This window comes from Gorilla gorilla, chromosome 6, assembly GCF_029281585.2.
Source record: "Gorilla gorilla gorilla isolate KB3781 chromosome 6, NHGRI_mGorGor1-v2.1_pri, whole genome shotgun sequence".
Taxonomy (NCBI): domain Eukaryota; kingdom Metazoa; phylum Chordata; class Mammalia; order Primates; family Hominidae; genus Gorilla; species Gorilla gorilla.
The window spans coordinates 43,957,237-43,977,012 of record NC_073230.2 but is presented as its reverse complement, the minus strand read 5'-3'; the positions used below and the strand labels follow the sequence as shown (position 1 = coordinate 43,977,012).

Below are 19,776 nucleotides of genomic sequence, written 5' to 3'. Positions count from 1 at the left end.
ACCCTGGAAATAGTGACTTTCTGCAAGGGAGGCAGGGAAGCCCCCAGGTGTCTCTAAATGCTGCTATTGCCGAGTGGATGCAATCTACCAGACCTCTCTGTTTTCCAGGCCAGCTAAATAAAGACGTGACCTACGCGCAGTTGTACTCCTTCCTGAACTGCCTCCAGGTGAGCACTCACTGGCTTGCTTCAAGGCCCGCTTACCTACCCTGTTCCTCTGTAATCAAAGTGTTTTCCCGCTCTCAGGTCAGCCCCTGCCACGGCTGGATGTCTTCCAACAAGACGTTGCGGACTCTCACTTCAGAGGTATGACTGTCACAGGCCTTTTGATACCATCTTTGATCATTCTTTCCCTGTGTTTGCTGCAGAGTTTTCACTGGGGATGGGATCCTGGCAGGCAGATGGTCTCCAAGCTGGTGAATAACAAAATCAAACCTTCCAGGTGCTTGAGGAGCCGAGAGAACCTGGTGCACCCTGTCTCCCTCTGTCTTGCTCTGGGTCTGTCCTCTGCTGACTGTGTTTCTCAGCCACTGTCTCTCTCATGTGTACACATGTGTGTACACACACTCCCCCGTGCACACGCACACATACACACACACACACACACAACTTCTTAAAGCTGGTCCTAAGCATAGTTGTGGAGTTGGAGAGAGCTGATTGAGGTTGGCCCCTATGCATGACAGAAGTTCTCCCAAGGTAAATAAGAACCTTCCTCCCTTCTCTCAGGGAATCCATTGCTCAAAGAACATGGTTTACACTTCTTTCACAGATGGTGAATAATCTCTTTGTAAAAGACTTATTGAGCCTGGGCGCGGTGGCTCACACCTGTAATCTCAGCACTTTGGGAGGCTGAGGTGGGAGGATCACTTGAGGTCAGGAGTTTGAGACCAGCCTGATCAACATGATGAAACCCCATCTCTACTAAAAAATACAAAAATCAGCCAGGTGTCATGGTGGGCACCTGTAGTCCCAGCTGCTCAGGAGGCTGAGACATGAGAATCACTTGAACCCAGGAGGCAGAGGTTGCCGTGAGCCGAGATCGCGCCATTGCATTCCAGCCTGGGCGACAGAGCAAGACCCTGTCTCAAAAACAAAAATGAACAAACAAAAGACTTATTGAACATTTTTTACATAAAAAGCATATTTCAATTTTTTAGAACTTGGAGAACACAAAAAAGCATAAAGAACAATAACAAAGATCACGCAAAATTCCACCACCCAAAGTTAGTATATGTGTATGTCTTCCCATTACCACTTCTAGAGATCAATATATTTGGTTTTTGCCTACATAGTATGAGAATGCACATACTCTTTTATGCTTTCCAATGTTCATAGATTGTTTCTCCACACCATAATGTTGTAACCATTCTAAAGTTTATACATGTGACTATATTATGATTTATTTCATCTTTTGGTGTTGGACATTTAGATTGTTTCCAAATTTATACTATGATAAATAGCATTGTGATGAGCAATCGTATATCTAAAGGTGTTAAGTCTCTGTGTACATCTCTATTTCCTTGAGACAAATTCCTAGAAGAATTACTGGGCCAAAGGGTATGTCCACGTTTAAGGATTTGATCCATATTGCCAAATTGCTCTCTAGAAAGGTTAAGCTAATGACATTCTCATTCACCTACCCATGACAACATTCAATATCATGGTTATCTTACCTTTGCCAGTCCCAAGGGTGTTAAAACTAGTATCACTAATTTACACTGATTTGATTCCTAATGAACATGAACATTTGTCTCATGTTCACTGGCCATTTGTACGTGACTAGAATTTAACGTGCAGAGCTGCTGTCTGCTGATGGCTTGGAGAAATGAAAGTAGAGTAGGATGGGGAAGATCGATTTCTTTGTTCTGCCTGAATTGTCTCACTAAAGTCAAAGTCTAGATTTCATGAAATTCTCCCTGTTTCCTCTCTCTTCAGAGAGCAGAGCAACTCTCCAACACACTGAAAAAAATTGCAGCCAGTGAGAAATTTACAAACTTCAATCTTTTCTACATGGATTTTGCCTTCCATGAAAGTAAGTAGCTTTGTTTGGGTATTGACAGAATATGAAAGCAGCAGCTAGTTTAGGGCCTGGGCAACTGGTTTTATACTTTTATAAGCCACCAGGCAGCAGATTCGGCGGTGTTACTCCTGCCTATTCTGACACACTAATAGCTCTCAGTATTGAAAAAAAGATAAAATGTGGGACTTTTTCTGAAAAGATTGGGTTCAGCATTACCTCTGTACTTCACCATCATTTTAGAATCCCTGATGCAATAGAGCCAGTGACTGGTTAGAAAGAGCTTTGAGCTGGCAACCTACAGGTTAATGCACTCACTAACCTGTTCTTGTCGGGTTAAAAGCCCTGGTTACCTGATGGATGTGACAGAAATGAGGGATATGATGGCACCTCTCACAGTGGGCCCTGAAATACCCAGGGACTCAGGAGCAGTGCAGATTCCTACACCCCATACAGGATGAACTTAATCAGAACCTCTAAGGGAGGGACCAAAGAACTTGCCCATGGCAAAGTGATCAACCCATGTCCCAACTTTCTAGAAGGAATTTTACTAAGTTGCTTTTTTAGCATTCTGTCCAAACACTGGAGTCACTGCTGAGTGGCCACACAAAAACAGGCATGATTACTGTAGCTACTGATTTACTCTTTACATCTTGAGTCTGAAAAATTATTGCTTATTGACTGTAATCCTTCCTGATTCATTTTCATTGCTAAGCAATTTTTATACAAGAGCAAAGCCCCCTGTTGACTGCCAGATGAGATAATGCTAATGAAGGGTTTCACAGTGTAGGCGAAAGACGGAAGATTCCTCATCCAGAGTTTATCATCTCTGTCCCCCACCCCCAGTGTCCCCATCCGCAGCATCTGGGTTGGAGCAGATGGCCATCATGAATTATCAAATATTACATTCACTGACATGTTTTGCATTGCAGACTCTAGTAGTTCAATTCTGAACATCCTTTCAACAAGACTGATCTCCCTTAACTAGATTTCCTGCCTAGGTGATACACATTTATCTCATGGGGAGAGACATTTTGATAAATAACTTATCATTAAAATGCAGAGTTAAAGACCCATTAATGAATTCCTGGTGTAAACAAATGCACCACCAAGTGATCTTTGATCATCATCAACCTTGAATATAGATAAAGTTATTAAAAATATAATAATGTCACACTCACATGGGACTTTTTTTTTACTTTCCAGAGTGATCACTAGCTCTGTCATTTATTATCTCTGGGACTGCAGGCAATTCTCTGAATATTTTTAAACTCCCTTTCCAGCCCTGGAAATGGGGATACCATATCTTCCTAACAAATCTCTGTGATGATTCTATGAAATAATGTGTCATCCTCCTAAATGTTATGCCTGGTACACAGAAAAGGTACCATTTCCTTACACCCTTGCTACTCAATGTATGCTTTTGGATAAGCAAAATCAACACCACCCAGGAGCTGGTTATAAATGCAGAATTCCAGGCCCTACTCCAGACCTACGTAATCAGAACCTGCATTCAAACACAATCCACAGGTCATCTCTATGCCCATTAAAGTTTTGTGAATGGTTTGTGAAGCTGAGATGGGAGGATCACTCAAGTCCAGGAGGTCAAGACAAGCCTGGGCAACATTGCAAGACCCCATCTCTAAAAACAAAACATCTTTTTTTATTAGCCAGGCATGGTGGTGCATGCCTGTAGTCCCAGCTACTCCGGAGGTTGAGATGGGGGGATCACTTGAGCCTGGGTGGTTGAGGCTGCAGTGAGTTGTGATCACGTCACTGAACTCCAGCGTGGTTGACAGAGACAGAACTCATCTCTATAAAAATAAAAATAAAGTTTAATAAATGGAGCTCTATAATGCCGCAAGATTAAGAGCTGCGTCAGTCATCAGATTTATAAGTCCTGCTATGTGCCAGGAGCTATGAAGGTGCTGGGAACATAATCGTCAACAAAGCAGGAGAGTCCTTATCTCTGTGGAGGATATAGAGAGAAGAGCTTTATTCTTGTCTGTCCAGAATTCCACTGGTGAACTGATATGCTTGGACGCAGGGCCTCATCAGCCCTTTCTTGTCCTCACAGCAATAATAAACGCAGTGAAAAAGCAAAAAGTTGAATTAAGCTGAACTGAACATTCTATATCAACGTGGGAGAAACCTCCTAGGCATTTCTCCATGCTTGGAGATTCCCATCAACAGTTCAAGGAACTTCCTGTTTTGTAATCTCCTGCTATTTGTTTAAAATAAATGTGAAGATCCAGTTTTGGTGCAGGGCCTTCTTCATCTTCTCCTCAGGAAGTTAGTGGGCACCCCACTAGGGAAGGCATGTGGGCACAGTGAGACCACTGTGGGACCTGCCTCCATAAACATCTGATACAGCACCTGCATTTGATGTCTAGGTGCCGCCATGTCCACCTCTGAAAGAGCTAGCATTTTTGTCTGGTTTTCAGGAGCTGTGGTAGTGTCCTGACTTAAGCTCAGAGTCAGGTACTGCAAAAGACATTTTTAACTTGAAATTTTAGCATTTTCCAAAGCAGTTGGAGGGATAATCCCCTCCCAGATCCATCTCTGTGGGTAACCGCCCGTGCCTGGGCAGCTCATCTTCCCAGAAACCCACCCCATGTGGGTACGATGTGTGGTTATAGAAAGAGCCCAGAATTTACAACTGTGTTCCTATTCCAGCTCAGACACAGAATAGCTGGGTGACCTCATGTGAATTAAATAACCACCCAGCCTTTGTTTCCTTGTATGTAGGATAGAAATAACTAACCCATGTAAAGATTAAGTAAAACAAAACTTGTAAAGTTGCAAAGACTCAGTAACTGTTAGTGGCCATCCCCCGCCACCACCATCGTCCGTGTGTATGAAGCAACTCCTTCACTCCTGATGTCCAACCCACCCCCCAGCTCCATTCACGCCTGTGAAGTACTTTGAGTTCCTTCGAGGAAGGTATGGTAGAAATGCATCCATTACCAAGAAGAAAAGTAATCTTTTATCAGAAATTAAAATCCTACAGAGTCACTTATTAAGTCTGCAGTCCTGATAGTCCCATGAAAATCTCTCCTCTCATTTTGGTACTGTATGTGATCTGACAATTGTGTCAAAAATATTCTCATTTTTCATGATACTAAAATTCACAATTTCACATCCTTGTGACAGAGCAAATTGCAGTTAAGGGTCCCTGTCACTTGAGGGTAGGCACAAGACCCATTCATTTTCTGCCCTGACAGCCTCAGTCCAGCACTGAAAGATGATTACTCATCTCCAAAGACTTTCTGTCTCTTGCTGACTCATTCTCCAACTGGTTATGAACCAAACAGAGGCAGCAACTTTTCCTCCCTTCAGGAAATGCCAACTTGAGCAGGTGATATTCTTTTTCTTTGTCTGCACCACACCTCCCCAACAGAGGAAAGAAAATGCCACTTGGCTGACAAAGCCATTTCTACACTGACAGTTTAAATATACCTCCAGCTGCCCTCAACTTCCCAGACAGCTCAATTGGCATAAACCTGGCTCTTGGTTCCCCGCACCATGAATACATTTGTAAAATCAGCCAATGACTTTATGGGGCTGGCCAGAAAGCAGCCTTTTCTTTAAAATATCTGCTAGTGTTGCTGTTCATCAAACAGTGTTTGATGAACAAGTGTTTTATGAGTCTTCCTCCATTGTTTCTATTACATCTTTGAAAAGCTGGTCATTAGCAGCTTCTTTGACTTTACAAATAAACTACACTAAAGAAGAAGAAAACAAAACAAAATACATTATGCTCCAAATCTCCACAGATCATCCATGATCATTCAAGAAACTTAATCCAGATATTCTGAAGAACAAATAGGAATTCATCGGTCTATTTTAAGTTATGGTCCAAAGTAGAAAGGAAGCTGACCAACTCACCATGTTATCTTTGAATGGACCTCCCACTCTAAAATCAATCAAGGAAAAAGTGAAGACCAGTGTCTGGTATTGCATTTCTCCCAAGAAAGCAGAATTTCATCCTGAGATAAACAAAAAAAGGATCTTTCCTTTGACATTGGTCACGATACAGATAAAATCCTAAATAAACACTTGCCTGTGAGTTACTGAAGCTCCCTTAAGTTTTACTGTCCTGATGGCTACATGTATGTGATGACCCATATCCCTCACGGACATAATAATCATATGGGGGAAAAAATGAAGTTTACCTCTGTAAATAAACAGGTTGTAGTCTTAAAAAACTTGGAGCATTTTCTTTTAACACCTATTGTATTATTTTATATGGCAAGCAAGTTCTTCCAAAGGCTAGACTCCCTTGTAGTTGCTGCCTAATGTAGAGAAGGGATGGGGGTTGAGAGACAGGAATAATTTCCTAGCAGGCAGGAATGTGTTATCATCGACATTATTTAGAATTGCTGGACTATGGTGACGATAAAAGGTGGACCTCTCCCACTGCCCCCAACCCTAGGGTACGCTCTTATTCCCCCGCAAAGCTTGGCAAGTAAATATCCCTCCTCTTTCTTTGTGCTTTTTCTCCTGAGTTTTCCTTTTATGATCCCCACAATTATGGGATTGCTCAAGTCTCCAAGGGAAGGAGAAGGGAATGGTCATCTCTTCTCATTTTGAAAACACAGTATAGGTTGAATATCCTTATCCTGAATGCTTGGGACCAGAAGTGTTTCAGATTTTGGATTTTGGGGGATGTTTTTGGATTTTGGAATATATGCATTATGTATACTTACCAGTTGATCATCCTACACACAAAATCCAAAATTTTCCAGTAAGCATTTCCTTTCAGCATCATGTTGGCACTCAAAAAGTTTTGAATTTTAGAGCATTTTGGATTTTGGCTTTTTGGATGTGGGATGCTCAACCTGCATCACTAACTCTGATATCTGAATTATCTTGTTCCATGAAGACATCTATCAGCACCTCTCTTTCTTTCTCTAAGGGCCATAGTTTTCAGTTTGGTAATTAGTAACACACAAAAAATGCAAATCAAAATGAAAATAGCCTAGAATTACTTTAAGCCTAGATGCCAAAATTGAATCACAGTCTAAGAAACTCATGTATAAGCAAATCTCACCTTTGTAATATCAGGCTCCTAGTAAACATTCTTCTCAAGGAACATGATATTGTTTAAACTGTGTTTCCCTAACAGGTTCAAATTTGCTTTCTACTGTGGATTTTCCAGAGCTCCTGATCACCATAATCCTTTTCTAGACTTTTTATTAGCCATCTCAGGCATGGGCTTTGATTCAACATGTCATTCAACTCTGTTTGCAAACATGGAGAGTCAGAAAGTATTTAAGAGGCTTCCTACCACCACTGCATCAGATGACCCCAGGAGAGTCCAGGTCAGGTCCATGGTTTGCTGTGCATCTATTTATTACAAGAGGACTCTGCCTCATGTCTTATTCATCCAACTCTTCACAACTTTTTAGTAGGCTCTGTCTGAAGTCTTGATGAGGCTCAATTCCCATTGGCCTGCTGTTATTAGCATACCTGGGAATTTTTTAATGACTGTCTTATCTCAGAATGCTGTAATAAAATACCATGAACTGGGTGGCTTATAAACAACAAAAATTTATTTCTCACAGTTCTGGATGCTAAAAGTTTAAAATCAGGATGCCAGCATGGTCAGATTCTGGTGAGGGTCCCCTTCCGTGTTGCCGACTGCCAACTTCTCATCATATCCTCACATGGTTTAAAAAAAAAAAAAGAGTGAGCGAGCCCTCTGGGGTGCATTTTATTTGATTTATTTATTTTTTAATTTACTTATTGTTGAGACAGAGTCTCACACTGTCTCCCGGGCTGGAGTGCAGTGGCGCAATCTTGGCTCACTACAATCTCTGCCTCCCATGTTCAAGCGATTCTCCTGCCTCAGCCTCTCGAGTAGCTGGGATTACAGGTGCCCACCACCACACCTGGCTAATTTTTTTTTGTTTTTTTTTTTAGGTTTTCTTTTGTATTTTTAGTAGAGACGGGGTTTCACTATGTTGGCGAGGCTGGTCTCGAGTGCCTGACCTTGTGATCAACCCTCCTAGGCCTCCCAAAGTGCTGGGATTACAGGTGTGAGCCACCGCACCTGGCTGGATGTGAATTCATGGGCATGAATTCCATGATGGGGGCTCCATCTTCACGGAATAATTACCTATGCCATCATACTGCGGATTAGGGTTTCAACACAGGAATTTGAAAGGGACACAAACATTCAGTCCGTGCAACACCCTGTTGCGATTGTCTTTCATTCTTTCTTTTCTTTCTTCTGTTAGCATCTGTACAACATAAGGTGAAACCCAAATAAAAATAAAGGGAAAAGTGGGAAAAGGGACAAAACGTTAATCAAGAACTTTGGTGAAGCGAAAAGGAGCACAAGTAGAATGGAGATGATGTCATCTCTGAAGTCACGGAGGGTATGGGGAGGCTGACATTTCACCTGGCCTGGGCCTTTCTGCATCGTTGCTGATTTTTGTTTGAGAGACTCCTGTGGGACTGCAAGGAGAGATGGGGCAAAGACCATAAAAGGACAAAGAGAACTGAGAGGGCTCAGTGGTGGTGATCCTGGCTCTCTGCATTTGAAGAAATCTTTCCAGATGGCTGGTTCTCCATTGATGGCAATTTGTTGGAAGTTCAGATTGGGAATGGCAGGGGATGGGCTGGATAGCATCCCTGAGCAGGCAGGGCCAGCATCGCAGCCAGCAGGGCAGTCTGGAACCCACAGGAGCTTCAGAGTGTCAAGTCCAGAGGGAAATGTGAGGCAGCTAGAATTGAACCTCAAGAAGAAGGTTGCATTCCAAGGACATGCCAAAAAAAAAAAAAAAAAAAACAGGCAAAACAGGCCAGGCAAACTGAAGACTGAGCCAGGCAAGCTTCCCCAAAACTGTGCCTTTACAAGACACTATGGCCAAGGGCAAGAAAGAAATTGTTGAAAGCTGCATGCTGGCTTGGCAGAACAAATAAACTTTCATGAGAGTGAGTGCTGTTTAAGCATCGATGCAGCTCTGAGCTTCCTATTAGAAGAGCAGGTACCTACCATTCCTTCAGATAGAAGTGCTATTTACCAGCACGCCACAACTTCTCCCTGGAGACTCTGTGTGGTGGACACCATATAACGCAGTGAACAGTGTCCTCAATTTGAGTTTTCAAGAAATGCAAAGGCCACTTACCAATAGCTATTTCTTCCAACAGCCTCTAGTAAAACCCAGAAGCATAATATGATGCTGTGGCTCAGGGGCAGTCTTTCTGCCAGAGAATAAGCTAACAGGGGCTGGCGATTCAGTGTGTAGGACTCCAAACCATTAGTATGAATTTTTTTCCTGAGCTTTGAGAAGGGCAGCATTATCCTCAGCCCCTGGGGAATGGAGGTTGAGTAGTAAGTGGGGATGCCATGCTGGCATATTAGGACTAATTGTAAAAGCAGCCTTGTATTGACCCAGCCCTGGGAAGTCCAGCCCGTCTTGTCCAATCAAAGCCCCTGACAGAATTTCCGTCCTTCCTTTGGGATGAGAAGGGGAGAAACAGGTCACAGACCTATGTTCTTGAGTTTTCTGGGGAATGAAGAGTAAAGAACGGGAGGAATCTTAGTTGTGCCTGCCCCCCTCACTGGACGCTGGGAAAGTGAGGGCGTAGCTTTGCCGGGAGCAGCTGGCTCAGATGCTGCTCTCCGGAGGCTTCCTAGGGATTTGAAGTTTCCTTGAGGAGTTCTTACTGACTGTATGATGGAATGACGTAGAGTTAATTGTGCTGTTGCCTTGGAGCAACTGACATTCTTGGTCTCTCACCCCTGTTGAAGGACAGTTTCATTGCTTTTCATCATTTTGGGGCTCATAATATTTTTTCTGCAGCCATACTCCCTCCAAATGTGGCGATGAGATAATTTTATGTAATTATATTCCTGACATACTGTATGATTTTTAAAGGCAAGTGCTTGACACATGCAGACAGAGTCTGCAAATGGCAACCCATGAAAGGGGATGTTAACAAAATGTTGGATTTTTCCCTACTGTAATACCATCCTACTGCACCACCAAAAAATGACATGTACTGAAATAGATGTTGAATATTTTAGAGCTCACCTTTTCCTACTGCCCTCCCTGCTACACAAACCACATTCATCCAATGCTCTCACGTATTCCCTTCCTGAGTTAGAAAAAGCACACACACAGCGGGAAGATCATTTCTGTTCAGAAATCCCCCAGTGCAAGAGAGCAGCTCAGAGGCAGCCGTGGCTTGGTCAACATGGGCCCGGGAGGGCATGGGCAGCCCTCACATCCTTGTCCTTGGATGTTGGCCGTTGCTTGTACAAGTGTGTCTGTAACCCTCTCGTTATGTGCCCTGCAGTCATACAGGAGTGGCAGAAGAGAGGCGGACAGCCCTGGCAGCTCATCGAGCCCGTGGATGGATTCCACCCCAACGAGGTAAGCACAGTCACATGGTGGCTGCAGAAGGCTATTTGATGGTTTGTTGGTTTTTAATTATGGTTACACATTCATGTGTTTATTTTTATCCTGTTTTGTTCCAGAAAGGATTTGAGGTAGTGTACATACATGTATAGGATAGAAGATTTAATAAAAACAAAGTGAAATTTGGGACAATAGGGAAATAAAGTAGAAATTATACCTGGATTCCTGATTTAATTTCTATAATTCATAAAATATATGCAGGGCATTCCTGAGAAACTGCCAGAAGGGCAGCTTTGTGCAATGCTAAAAGGGGCATTAAGCCATGGCTTCCATAATATAAGAAAAATAAATCAAGCACTCCAAAAAAAAAAAAAAAAAAAAAGGAAGAAAGAAAAGGAGGAAAATGACGAGGATTTTTTGGAAGTGAGACCCATGAGAAATTTATTCTATGGTCTTTCTAGAAAGGGTGCTGTATAGGAGGAGAACAGTGTCCTTAGCAGTATCCTGCAGTAAGAGCTGTTTCTCATCAAGGATCCAAAGTACAGTTCTGTAAAGTAGCTCTCCTCTGGTCTCTTCACAAACCAAGGGGAGCCAGAGGGTGGGACTCTGTCCCCTCCCGGCTCCACTCCCATCCCATTATCCTGGCTTCAACCAGAGAAGCTCCACTTTTATCTGTGGTATGTCCTGGACTTGCTCACGACATTTCTTTATAAAGAAGAAGAAGAAGAAAAAGAAGTGGGGGAATTGTTCTGCCACTTGTAAAATGTTGAAAGCTGCTCCTCTATGGGGAGGGATGGGCCATTTACTCTCAGGCAATACCACATCACTAGAGCCTTTCTGCTCCAGCCGTGGGGGAAGCATGGTGTGGCTACCAAAGGGTACAAACCTGAGGGGCATGCCTGGGGGATGCTCGCTTGCTGGCCATCGAGACCTAGGCCACAGGAGGGCTGATTGTCCCCTCAAGAGCCTGAATGACGGTAAACACAGCCCACCTTCCTCCAACTCTAGGCTCAGCCAGTGCTCACAGGCAGGGCTAAGAACCACCTCAAAAGGAACAAGAATAGAAGGATGCTCACTCCCCAACAAATGAGTAAAAGTGGCGTCCCACAAATGCTGAGCAAATTTTAAAGTAAGTATTAAATGCCCACCTCACGGATTTAAATAGCCACACACAAAAAATCAGAATAATGCCCTCAGAATTTCTAACCTTCCTGTGTATCAGTTGGATGAGTTGATCAAAGAAAATTATTGGCTAGATTCTGGTTAAATATCAGGGTCTGATCCCCCAAAAATGATGTCTTTGGTTTTAGAAGAGTTTGTGTATATCCCTACTTTCTACTTTTTTTTTTTTCTCGAGACAGAGTTTCACTCTTGTTGCCCGGGCTGGAGTGCAATGGTGTGATCTCAGCTCACTGCAACCTCCGCTTCCTAGGTTCAAGTGATTCTCCTGCCTCAGCTTCCTGAGTAGCTGGGATTACAGGCATGCGCCACCACGCCTGGCTAATTTTGTATTTTTAGTAGAGACGGGGCTTCTCCATGTTGGTCAGGCTGGTATCGAACTCCCACCCTCAGGTGAGGTGCCCGCCTCAGCCTCCCAAAGTGCTGGGATTACAGGCGTGAGCCACTGCGCCCGGCCCCCTTCTTTCTAGCAGTTATTAGGTAGTAGTTCTTGTCATTCTCTGCACAGAATAGCATCTTACCCTTCTGATTCTGTAAACAATGGGCATATGAAAAGATGGCCATGTAAAGTATCAGGAACAAACTAAAAAGAGGAGGATCAAAGACAGCTTTGTTTTATCCCCCAGGATATATTTATCACATCTATCAAATGACCATTCCGTCCCTGACTCTTAAAATTATTTTGGGGTTCAAAGTCTGTCAAATTGGGCCTCTATCTTGTACTCAAATAGTTTCACCTATATCTGATTATTGAAAACACAGTCAAAAGCTGAAAATCAATGTGTGCCATAATCTTATGCTATTCCTGCAAGACTTGTTCACATGCTGGTAGCCAGTGATAAAGTGGCCAAAAATGGATAGCCAGGCCTAAAGCCTGCCTATTTATCATGTATATTGAGCTGAAAAGTCCAGATTGGCAAAGTGCCATCCAAAACTATTTATTGAGTGACTACCCAGTGTCAAGTGCAGTGAGAATTCAAGAGTGAACAAGAAAATGCCCTGCCATTTAAAATTATAGTATAGAGTAGGAAAATGATGAGTAAACAGACAATTAAATATAAAGCAGTAAATGCCTCCAACTGTGCAAGTACAGAACACCACAGAGCATTATGGGGTGGGATGAGAGAGAGGGGTGTTCAAAAATGTTTTCAGGTCAGGTGTGGTGGCTCACGCCTATAATCCCAGCACTTTGGGAGGCCAAGGTGAGTGGATCACCTGAGGTCGGGAGTTCTAGACCAGCCTGACCAACATGGAGAAACCCCGTCTCTACTAAAAGTACAAAATTAGCTGGGCGTGGTGGCACATGCCTGTAATCCCAGCTACTCGGGAGGCTGAGGCAGGAGAATCGCTTGAACCCAGGAAGCAGAGGTTGCAATGAGCTGAGATCATGCCATTGTACTCCAGCCTGGGCAACAAGAGCGAAACTCCATCTCAAAAGAACAAAAATGTTTTCAGAGGAGGTGATGTCAGAACAAAGACCATGAGCTAGTAGAGTGAAGGGAAGCGAAGAGGGGTTGCAGGAAGTATTCTGAGCAGAGGCAACTGCATGGGCAAAGACCTGAATATGAAAGAAAGCGTGGCATGTTGGAGGAAATAAAAGCGCTCAGTGCGGCCAGAGAGTATGACCGTGGAGTTGACAGACGGAGAAATCTACCGCGTATTAAGGAACCAGATCATGGAACATCTGTCTGGGGCTTGACCTTGATCCTGAGGGACATGGGGAGCCACTGGATGTTCTCAAGCAAGAAAGAAATAGCCCAACTTGTGTCCTAAAAAGATGCCTGTAGTAGTGGCGTGGAGGGTGATTTGGTAGGGAACCAGTCCAGAGAGACGGAGAAAAACAAAAGGAAAAGTTGTATTTTAAAAAGATTTTTTAAATGACAAAACACAGAGTTACAGGACAGCAAGGCAAGTTCTTATCAGAGATTTTATTCAAGGAATCAAAGTCAAGTGCATCCTGGAGTCAGTATAGATCCTGCCCACTCTCTTCCCACATTCTCCACAGCGGTCCCAGGCCAGTGTAAGGATGGCCCAGCATGATTCCAGATCATTGGGTGATTGAATAAAGCATCATGCTGTATTACAAGAAGCTAACTTGATGAACTCTGAAACCGCTTCTGGCTTTACTGTCTTAATACATTGGATGTATTTATATGCAACTTAACAAGAAAGTGGGCTCTGAAAGATGTTCAACTACAAAGGAAAATACCTGGAAAGAACCTCTATTAACCAGAAGATCCCACTTAATCAGAGCACCCATTCCCTAGCATTCATCTAGAATAGATTTTATTCCACACACATGCTTAGTAGGGCAGCCGATGACCTCCTGAGCTGCCAAGGTTGTGTGAACTGGCAGGAGGAGGGTGTCTCCATCCTCCCGTCCTGAGGACAAATATTGGGGCGGAGGGTATATGATAAAATTTTCCGCTGGTAAAATGAATTAGCTTGCATCCATCTGATGGCATACCATGCACTGAATTACCCCATCTACTAAAAATACAAAAATTAGCCAGGCGTGGTGGTGCATGCCTGTAGTCCCAGCTACTCAGGAGGCTGAGGCAGGAGAATTGCTTGAACTTGGGAGGCAGAGGTTGCAGTGAGCCAAGATCGCGTCACTGCATTCCAGCTTGGGCAACAGAGCGAGACTTCATCTCAAAAACAACAACAATAACAACAAACAAAACAAAACAAAAAAAAGAGATCTACCTTTAGTGACACAGAAATATGTTTATAATGTACAGCAAAGTATATACGATAAGACTACAGATTATAGGAGCAATGACTCAACTGTATGCATTTGTCAAACTCATGGCACTGTTTACCAAAGAGAGTTCATTTTACTGTGTCTAAATTTGACTTCAATAAGAGCAGATTACAAAATGATATTCAAGAGGAATCCAGTGTGTGCGTGTGTGTGTGTGTGTGGGTGTGGGTGTGTGTGTGTGTGTGTGTGTGTTCAGATATAAAATCAGGGCCAGGCGTAGTGGATCACATCTGTAATCCTAGCACTTTGGGTGGTGGAGGCGGGCAGATCACCTGAGGCTAGGAGTTCGAGACCAGCCTGGCCATAATGGTGAAACCCCATCTCTACTAAAAATACAAAACTTAGCCAGGCATGGTGGCATGTGCCTGTAATCCCAGCTACTCAGGAGGCCGAGGCAGGAGAATCACTTGAACCTGGGAGGCGGAGGTTACAGTGAGCCGAGATCACGCCACTACACTCCAGCCTGGGTGATAGAGTGAGATTCCATCTCAAAAAAAAAAAAAAAAAAAAAAAAAGATATAAAGTCAGAAAGGCTCTACACCCCATGTTAACAGAGGCTGCCTCTATTTTAATTACAGATGACTTTAACTGTGTTTTTCTCTTTTTGCTTAAGTGGGTTTTCAGTTCTTCTAGAATGAACAGGTTTTGCTTTAATATTTTAGACTATGAATAGAGAAGCATAAAAGAATATCTGTTAGGGAGGCTGAAGCAAGAGAATTGCTTGAACCTGGGAGGCGGAGCTTCCGGTGAGCCAAGATCTGGCCACTGCACTCCAGCCTGAGTGGCAGAGCAAAATCCTGTCTCAAAAGAAGAAAGGAAAGAAAGAAAGAAAGAGAGAGAGAGAGAGAGAGACAGACAGACAGAAAGAAGAAGAAAGAAAGAAAGAAAGAAAGGAAGGAAGGAAGGAAGGAAGAAAGAAAAAGAAAGAAAGACTAACTTGGATAAAGAGAGGAAAGGGTAGCTGTGCCCTGCCCTATGCAGCGCCTTGTGGAAGTTATAACAGGAAATTGCGGTATGAGAAACCCATAGTAGATGCTCAGTAAATATTTGTCAGATGAATGAATGATTACAGTGGATCATTTTATCACGAGTCTCTAGTTTAGTGATAAGCATGCCAGTCTCATTTCAGACCCAATATTTTCTCAATGCCTGCTCATAAATATTTTATTCCTTATTAGAGTGACAACCAACTAATTGCGTTCAAACCAGTTACCAAATGCTCATATCTGAGCTCTTTCATTTTCGTTTCCCTCTTCTTGCCCTCACCCTGTCTCCTCCCTTATTAACATAGATAGGGAAATAAATGCCTTGGTACCACATAATTGTTAGAAAGAGCTTAGGTGTATCAAGTTGAAAGCCAATAACACAAAAAAGAAGAACCAGTAATTTTCCACAGACCTGGCAGCAGCCTCCTTTGTTGAGAAATGGCAGGAAAACAGCCACAAGCCCGGGCCTCTGTCTTCAAAGGTCCTGATCGCTTTGTGTGAGAGATGATCCGGCCCTCCCTGGAGCACTGGCCAGCTTCGCAGGCAGCCTTTGACGTGCTCCTGCTTTTAAGTGCAAAGAAGTATATGTGGGGTGTGAATGCTGTGTGCGCTTTCTGTGTGTGTGTGTGTGTGTGGTATCTGTGCACTTTCTGTGTGTGTGTGGGGGGTATCTGTGTGCTTTCTGTGGGGGTGTGTGTGGTATCTGTGTGCTTTCTGTGGGGGTGTGTGTGGTATCTGTGTGCTTTCTGTGTGTGTGTGTGTGTGGTATCTGTGTGCTCTTTCTCTGGGGGTGTGTGGGGGTGAGGTATGTGTGGTGTTTGTGTGTGTGGTGTGTGTGTGTGATGTGGGGGGTATAGGGGGTGTAGGGGTGTGTGTGGTGTGTATAGTGTGTGTGTATGGTAAGGGTTGTGTGTGTATGTTATATGTGTATGTGGTGAGTGTGCATGTGGTGGTATCTGTGTGAGGTGTGTGTGGGGTGTGTGTAGGATGTGTGTGTGTATATAAGAGAGATGTATGTATGTGTGGTATGGGGTGTGTGGTGTGTGTGTGTGAGATGTGTGTGGTGTATCTGTGTGTGGTGTGTGTGTGATGTATCTGTGTGGTGTGTGTATGGTGTGTATGTGGCGTGTGGTGTATGTAGTGTGTGGTGTGTGTGTGTGACGTATTTATGTGTTGTGTGGGGTTGTGAGGGGTGTGATGTATGTATGTGTGATGTGTGGTGTGTGTAGTGTTTCTGTGTGTGCTGTGTGTGGGATGTGAGGGTGTGTGTGATGTATGTGTGTGTGGTGTGGGGTTGTGAGGGGTGTGGTGTGCATGGTGTGTGGTGTGTGTGGTGTTTCTGTATGTGGGGTGTGTGTGATGTATGTGTGTGTGGTGTGGGGTTGTGAGGGGTGTGGTGTGTGGGGGTGTGTGTGTGATGTATGTGTGTGAGGTGTGGGGTTGTGAAGGGTGTGGTGTGTGGTGTGTGTGTGGTGTTGGTGTGTGGTGTGTGGGGGGTGTGTGATTATGTGTGTGTGGTGTGGGGTTGTGAGGGGTGTGGTGTGTGTGTGGTGTTGGTGTGTAGTGTGTGTGTGATTATGTGTGTGGTGTGGGGTTATGAGGGGTGTAGTATGTGTGTGGTGTGTGTGGGGGGGTGTGATTATGTGTGTGTGGCGGGTTGTGAAGGGTGTGTTGTGTGTGGTGTTTGTGTGTGGTGTTTGGGGGTGTGTTTGTGATGTATGTGTGTGGTGTGGGGTTGTGAGGGGTGTGGTGTGTGGTGTGTGTGTGGTGTTTGTGTGTGGTGTGTGGGGGGTGTGTGTGATGTTTGTGTGTGTGGTGTGGGGTTGTGAGGGGTGTGGTGTGTGGTGTGTGTGTGGTGTTTGTGTGTGGTGTGTGTGTGGTGTTTGTGTGTGGTGTGTGGGGGGTGTGTGTGATGTTTGTGTGTGTGGTGTGGGGTTGTGAGGGGTGTGTGGTGTGTGTGTGGGGGTGTGTGATTGTGTGTGTGTGGTGTGGGATTGTGAGGGATGTGGTGTATGTGTGTGTGGTCTCTGTGTGTTATGTGGTGGGGGAGACACTGCGTGGATATGACCGAGATTACGCAGCGGGATGAGTGAAGTTCGTGTCCACCTTAGAAGGCTCAGAACACATTAAAATGCTGGGGACTTTATGCAGTGACTGGGTCAGTCCTAGTTTTCTCTAACTACTAAAATCTCACAAACAGTCAGACGCAGAAAGGACTTTGGATCACTTTCTGTCACCCATTCAATGTCCAGATGTGAGGGCTGGGCCCAGAGAGGGAGTTGGCTACGTTGCCTATTAGGAAGGGGACTGTGAGCTGCCCTGTGGGGAAAAGTCAGGGATATCCCTGAGCATCCTTCCCGAACAATGTATTCCCCTCTGGCAGGCCTTCAGCAATCACATTTCTCATTGCTCAGCATTGAAAACCACTGTTGAGATGGAGCCATCTGGAGTCTGCAGGCCTGGCCAGGTCCCATTTGCTAAATGAGGGCATTGTTTGCAGAGAAAGAGCATCCTCCTCAAAGGCATATTAATGACAAGCCAGACACTGGACAACCAAGAATGGACCCAGCTAACATCATGGATAAAGGGAAACCTGACATGCGACAGCAGAACCAGAGACTAAGCCTCAGGCTGGGAGAGCCAGAGTCGAGCCTGCTGTGTATTAAGCTAAGGATTCCTCTCTGGCACTTCAGCCAGACTCCCTGCCCTCACAGCCTGCCAGGATCCCACCCCCCACCCAGTCAGGGACCCAGCCAGCCTCCACTCCCAGGCACCTGTAGTTCCCCAAACATGCCATTCTCTCCCACAGCTCTGAGCCTTTGCACACGCCGTGTCTTCTACCATTGCAGTTTCCCCACATCATCCATCTAGGGAACTCCTAGAAAATTCACCTCAGCCGCCACCTTCTTCAGAGAGATCCCACCCCTTCCCCCACCAGACAGAAGTGACACCTCTTCCCTTTCCAGTCCCTGTGGGCTTGGTGGTGTCATTTTGCATGTCTGGTTACCTTACTAGGCTGAGACTTTCTGGAAGGAAGAACACACCATGTTCATCTCTAAAACCCATGCCTTAGGCCTGCAGTAAATGCTAGCTGTCCACAGATAAATGAATAAGTGGATTTCTGAGAAAGTGAATTTTTAATCTATTACTGAAAAAACAAATTCCATACACTCAGCAGCTTAACACAATACACACTTATGATCTCACAGTTTCTGTGGGTCACAGCTTAACTGGGTCCTCTGCTTAGGGTCTCACAAACCAAAATCAAGGCGTGGCATCCAGGCCATGTTCTCATCTGGGGACTCATCTGGGGAAGAACTGCTTTCAAACTCACTCAGGCTGTTGGCAGATTCATTCCCGTTGAGACTGCAGGACTGAGGAGCCAGCTTCAGGCTGGATGGCAACCGGGTCACCCTCAGCTCCAGCCCAGAAAGGAGAGCCTCCGAAGCCAGTCACTAGCAAGGCCAAGCCTCACACAATGTGACACCATCGCTGAAGCAGCGTCTCCTCACCACGGCCACACTTCCTCTGTTAGAAGCAAGTGATAGGTCCCACCGCCAGCAAGGGAAGGAGGTTATACAGAGACATGGGGGTGGGAGTCATGGGGCCATCCTAGAGGCTGTCTCTGGCAGAAAGCACGTGGGAAATCTTGCTGGTATGTGATTTGTCCTAATTTCCCTTTTCCTCATCCTTTGGGTTCTCTCTCACAGGTGGCTTTGCTGTTGTTGGCGGATCATTTCTGGAAAAAGGTGCAGCTCCAGTGGCCCCAAATCCTGGGAAAGGAGAATCCGTTCAACCCCCAGATTAAACAGGTGTTTGGAGACCAAGGCGGGCACTGAGCCTCTCAGGAGCACGCATCCCTGGGGAGCACAGGGAGGCAGAGGCTTGGGTAAACTCATTCCACAAACCCTATGGGGGCTGCCACGTCACAGGCCCAAAGGACTCTTCTTCAGCAGCATCTTTGCAAAATGTCTTTCTCTCAATGAAGAGCATATCTGGACGACTGTGCAATGCTGTGTGCTCCCGGGATCAGTAACCCTTCCGCTGTTCCTGAAATAACCTTTAATAAAGTGCTTTGGGTGCCATTCCAAACAAGAGAGTATCTGTGCCCTTTACAGCTAATTGTTCTAAAAGGAGATTCTAAAAACACTTAAGTCCAGCGATGTTCAGCAATTTACCCAGGGTCTTGGCATGCCAGGGGACTGATCCCCCCTGTGTTGCTGACTTCTTTAAAATGGCCTGGCGAGCTGAGGTTCCTCCTATGCAGGTGGCTGGCCAGCTGCCAAGGACTCACACGAGGGGGCAGAGCAGGCTTCATGAGGCCCCCTTGAAAAACATAACACAAAACTATAAATACAAAATTAGATATGAACTTGAATACACATTTAGAATGAGGAAAGAAATCACCACAAATTACAAATGTTTAAAAGTTGACAAAGTGCCATATAACCTCACAAAG

At 44.7% G+C, this 19,776-nt stretch overlaps 1 protein-coding gene across 4 annotated transcripts in view; it reads left to right on the top strand.

The window, feature by feature from the left end:
• The window catches only part of AOAH (acyloxyacyl hydrolase), a 224,651-nt gene extending 205,184 nt beyond the window's left edge, over window positions 1-19,467 (top strand). The window contains exons 17-22 of one of the 4 annotated variants that reach the window (XM_004045315.4): window positions 109-167; window positions 246-305; window positions 1,935-2,031; window positions 10,327-10,403; window positions 17,818-17,936; window positions 19,028-19,395. In XM_004045315.4, the coding sequence (XP_004045363.2) occupies window positions 109-167; window positions 246-305; window positions 1,935-2,031; window positions 10,327-10,403; window positions 17,818-17,936; window positions 19,028-19,376 (761 nt within the window). In that variant the 3' untranslated portion in view covers window positions 19,377-19,395. Of the gene's footprint in view, window positions 1-108; window positions 168-245; window positions 306-1,934; window positions 2,032-10,326; window positions 10,404-17,817; window positions 17,937-19,027 lie in introns of all 4 variants that reach the window. The other 3 variants (XM_055347624.2, XM_004045314.4, XM_063708467.1) reach the window with 3 other exon arrangements.
• The last annotated feature ends 309 nt before the right edge of the window (window positions 19,468-19,776 follow it).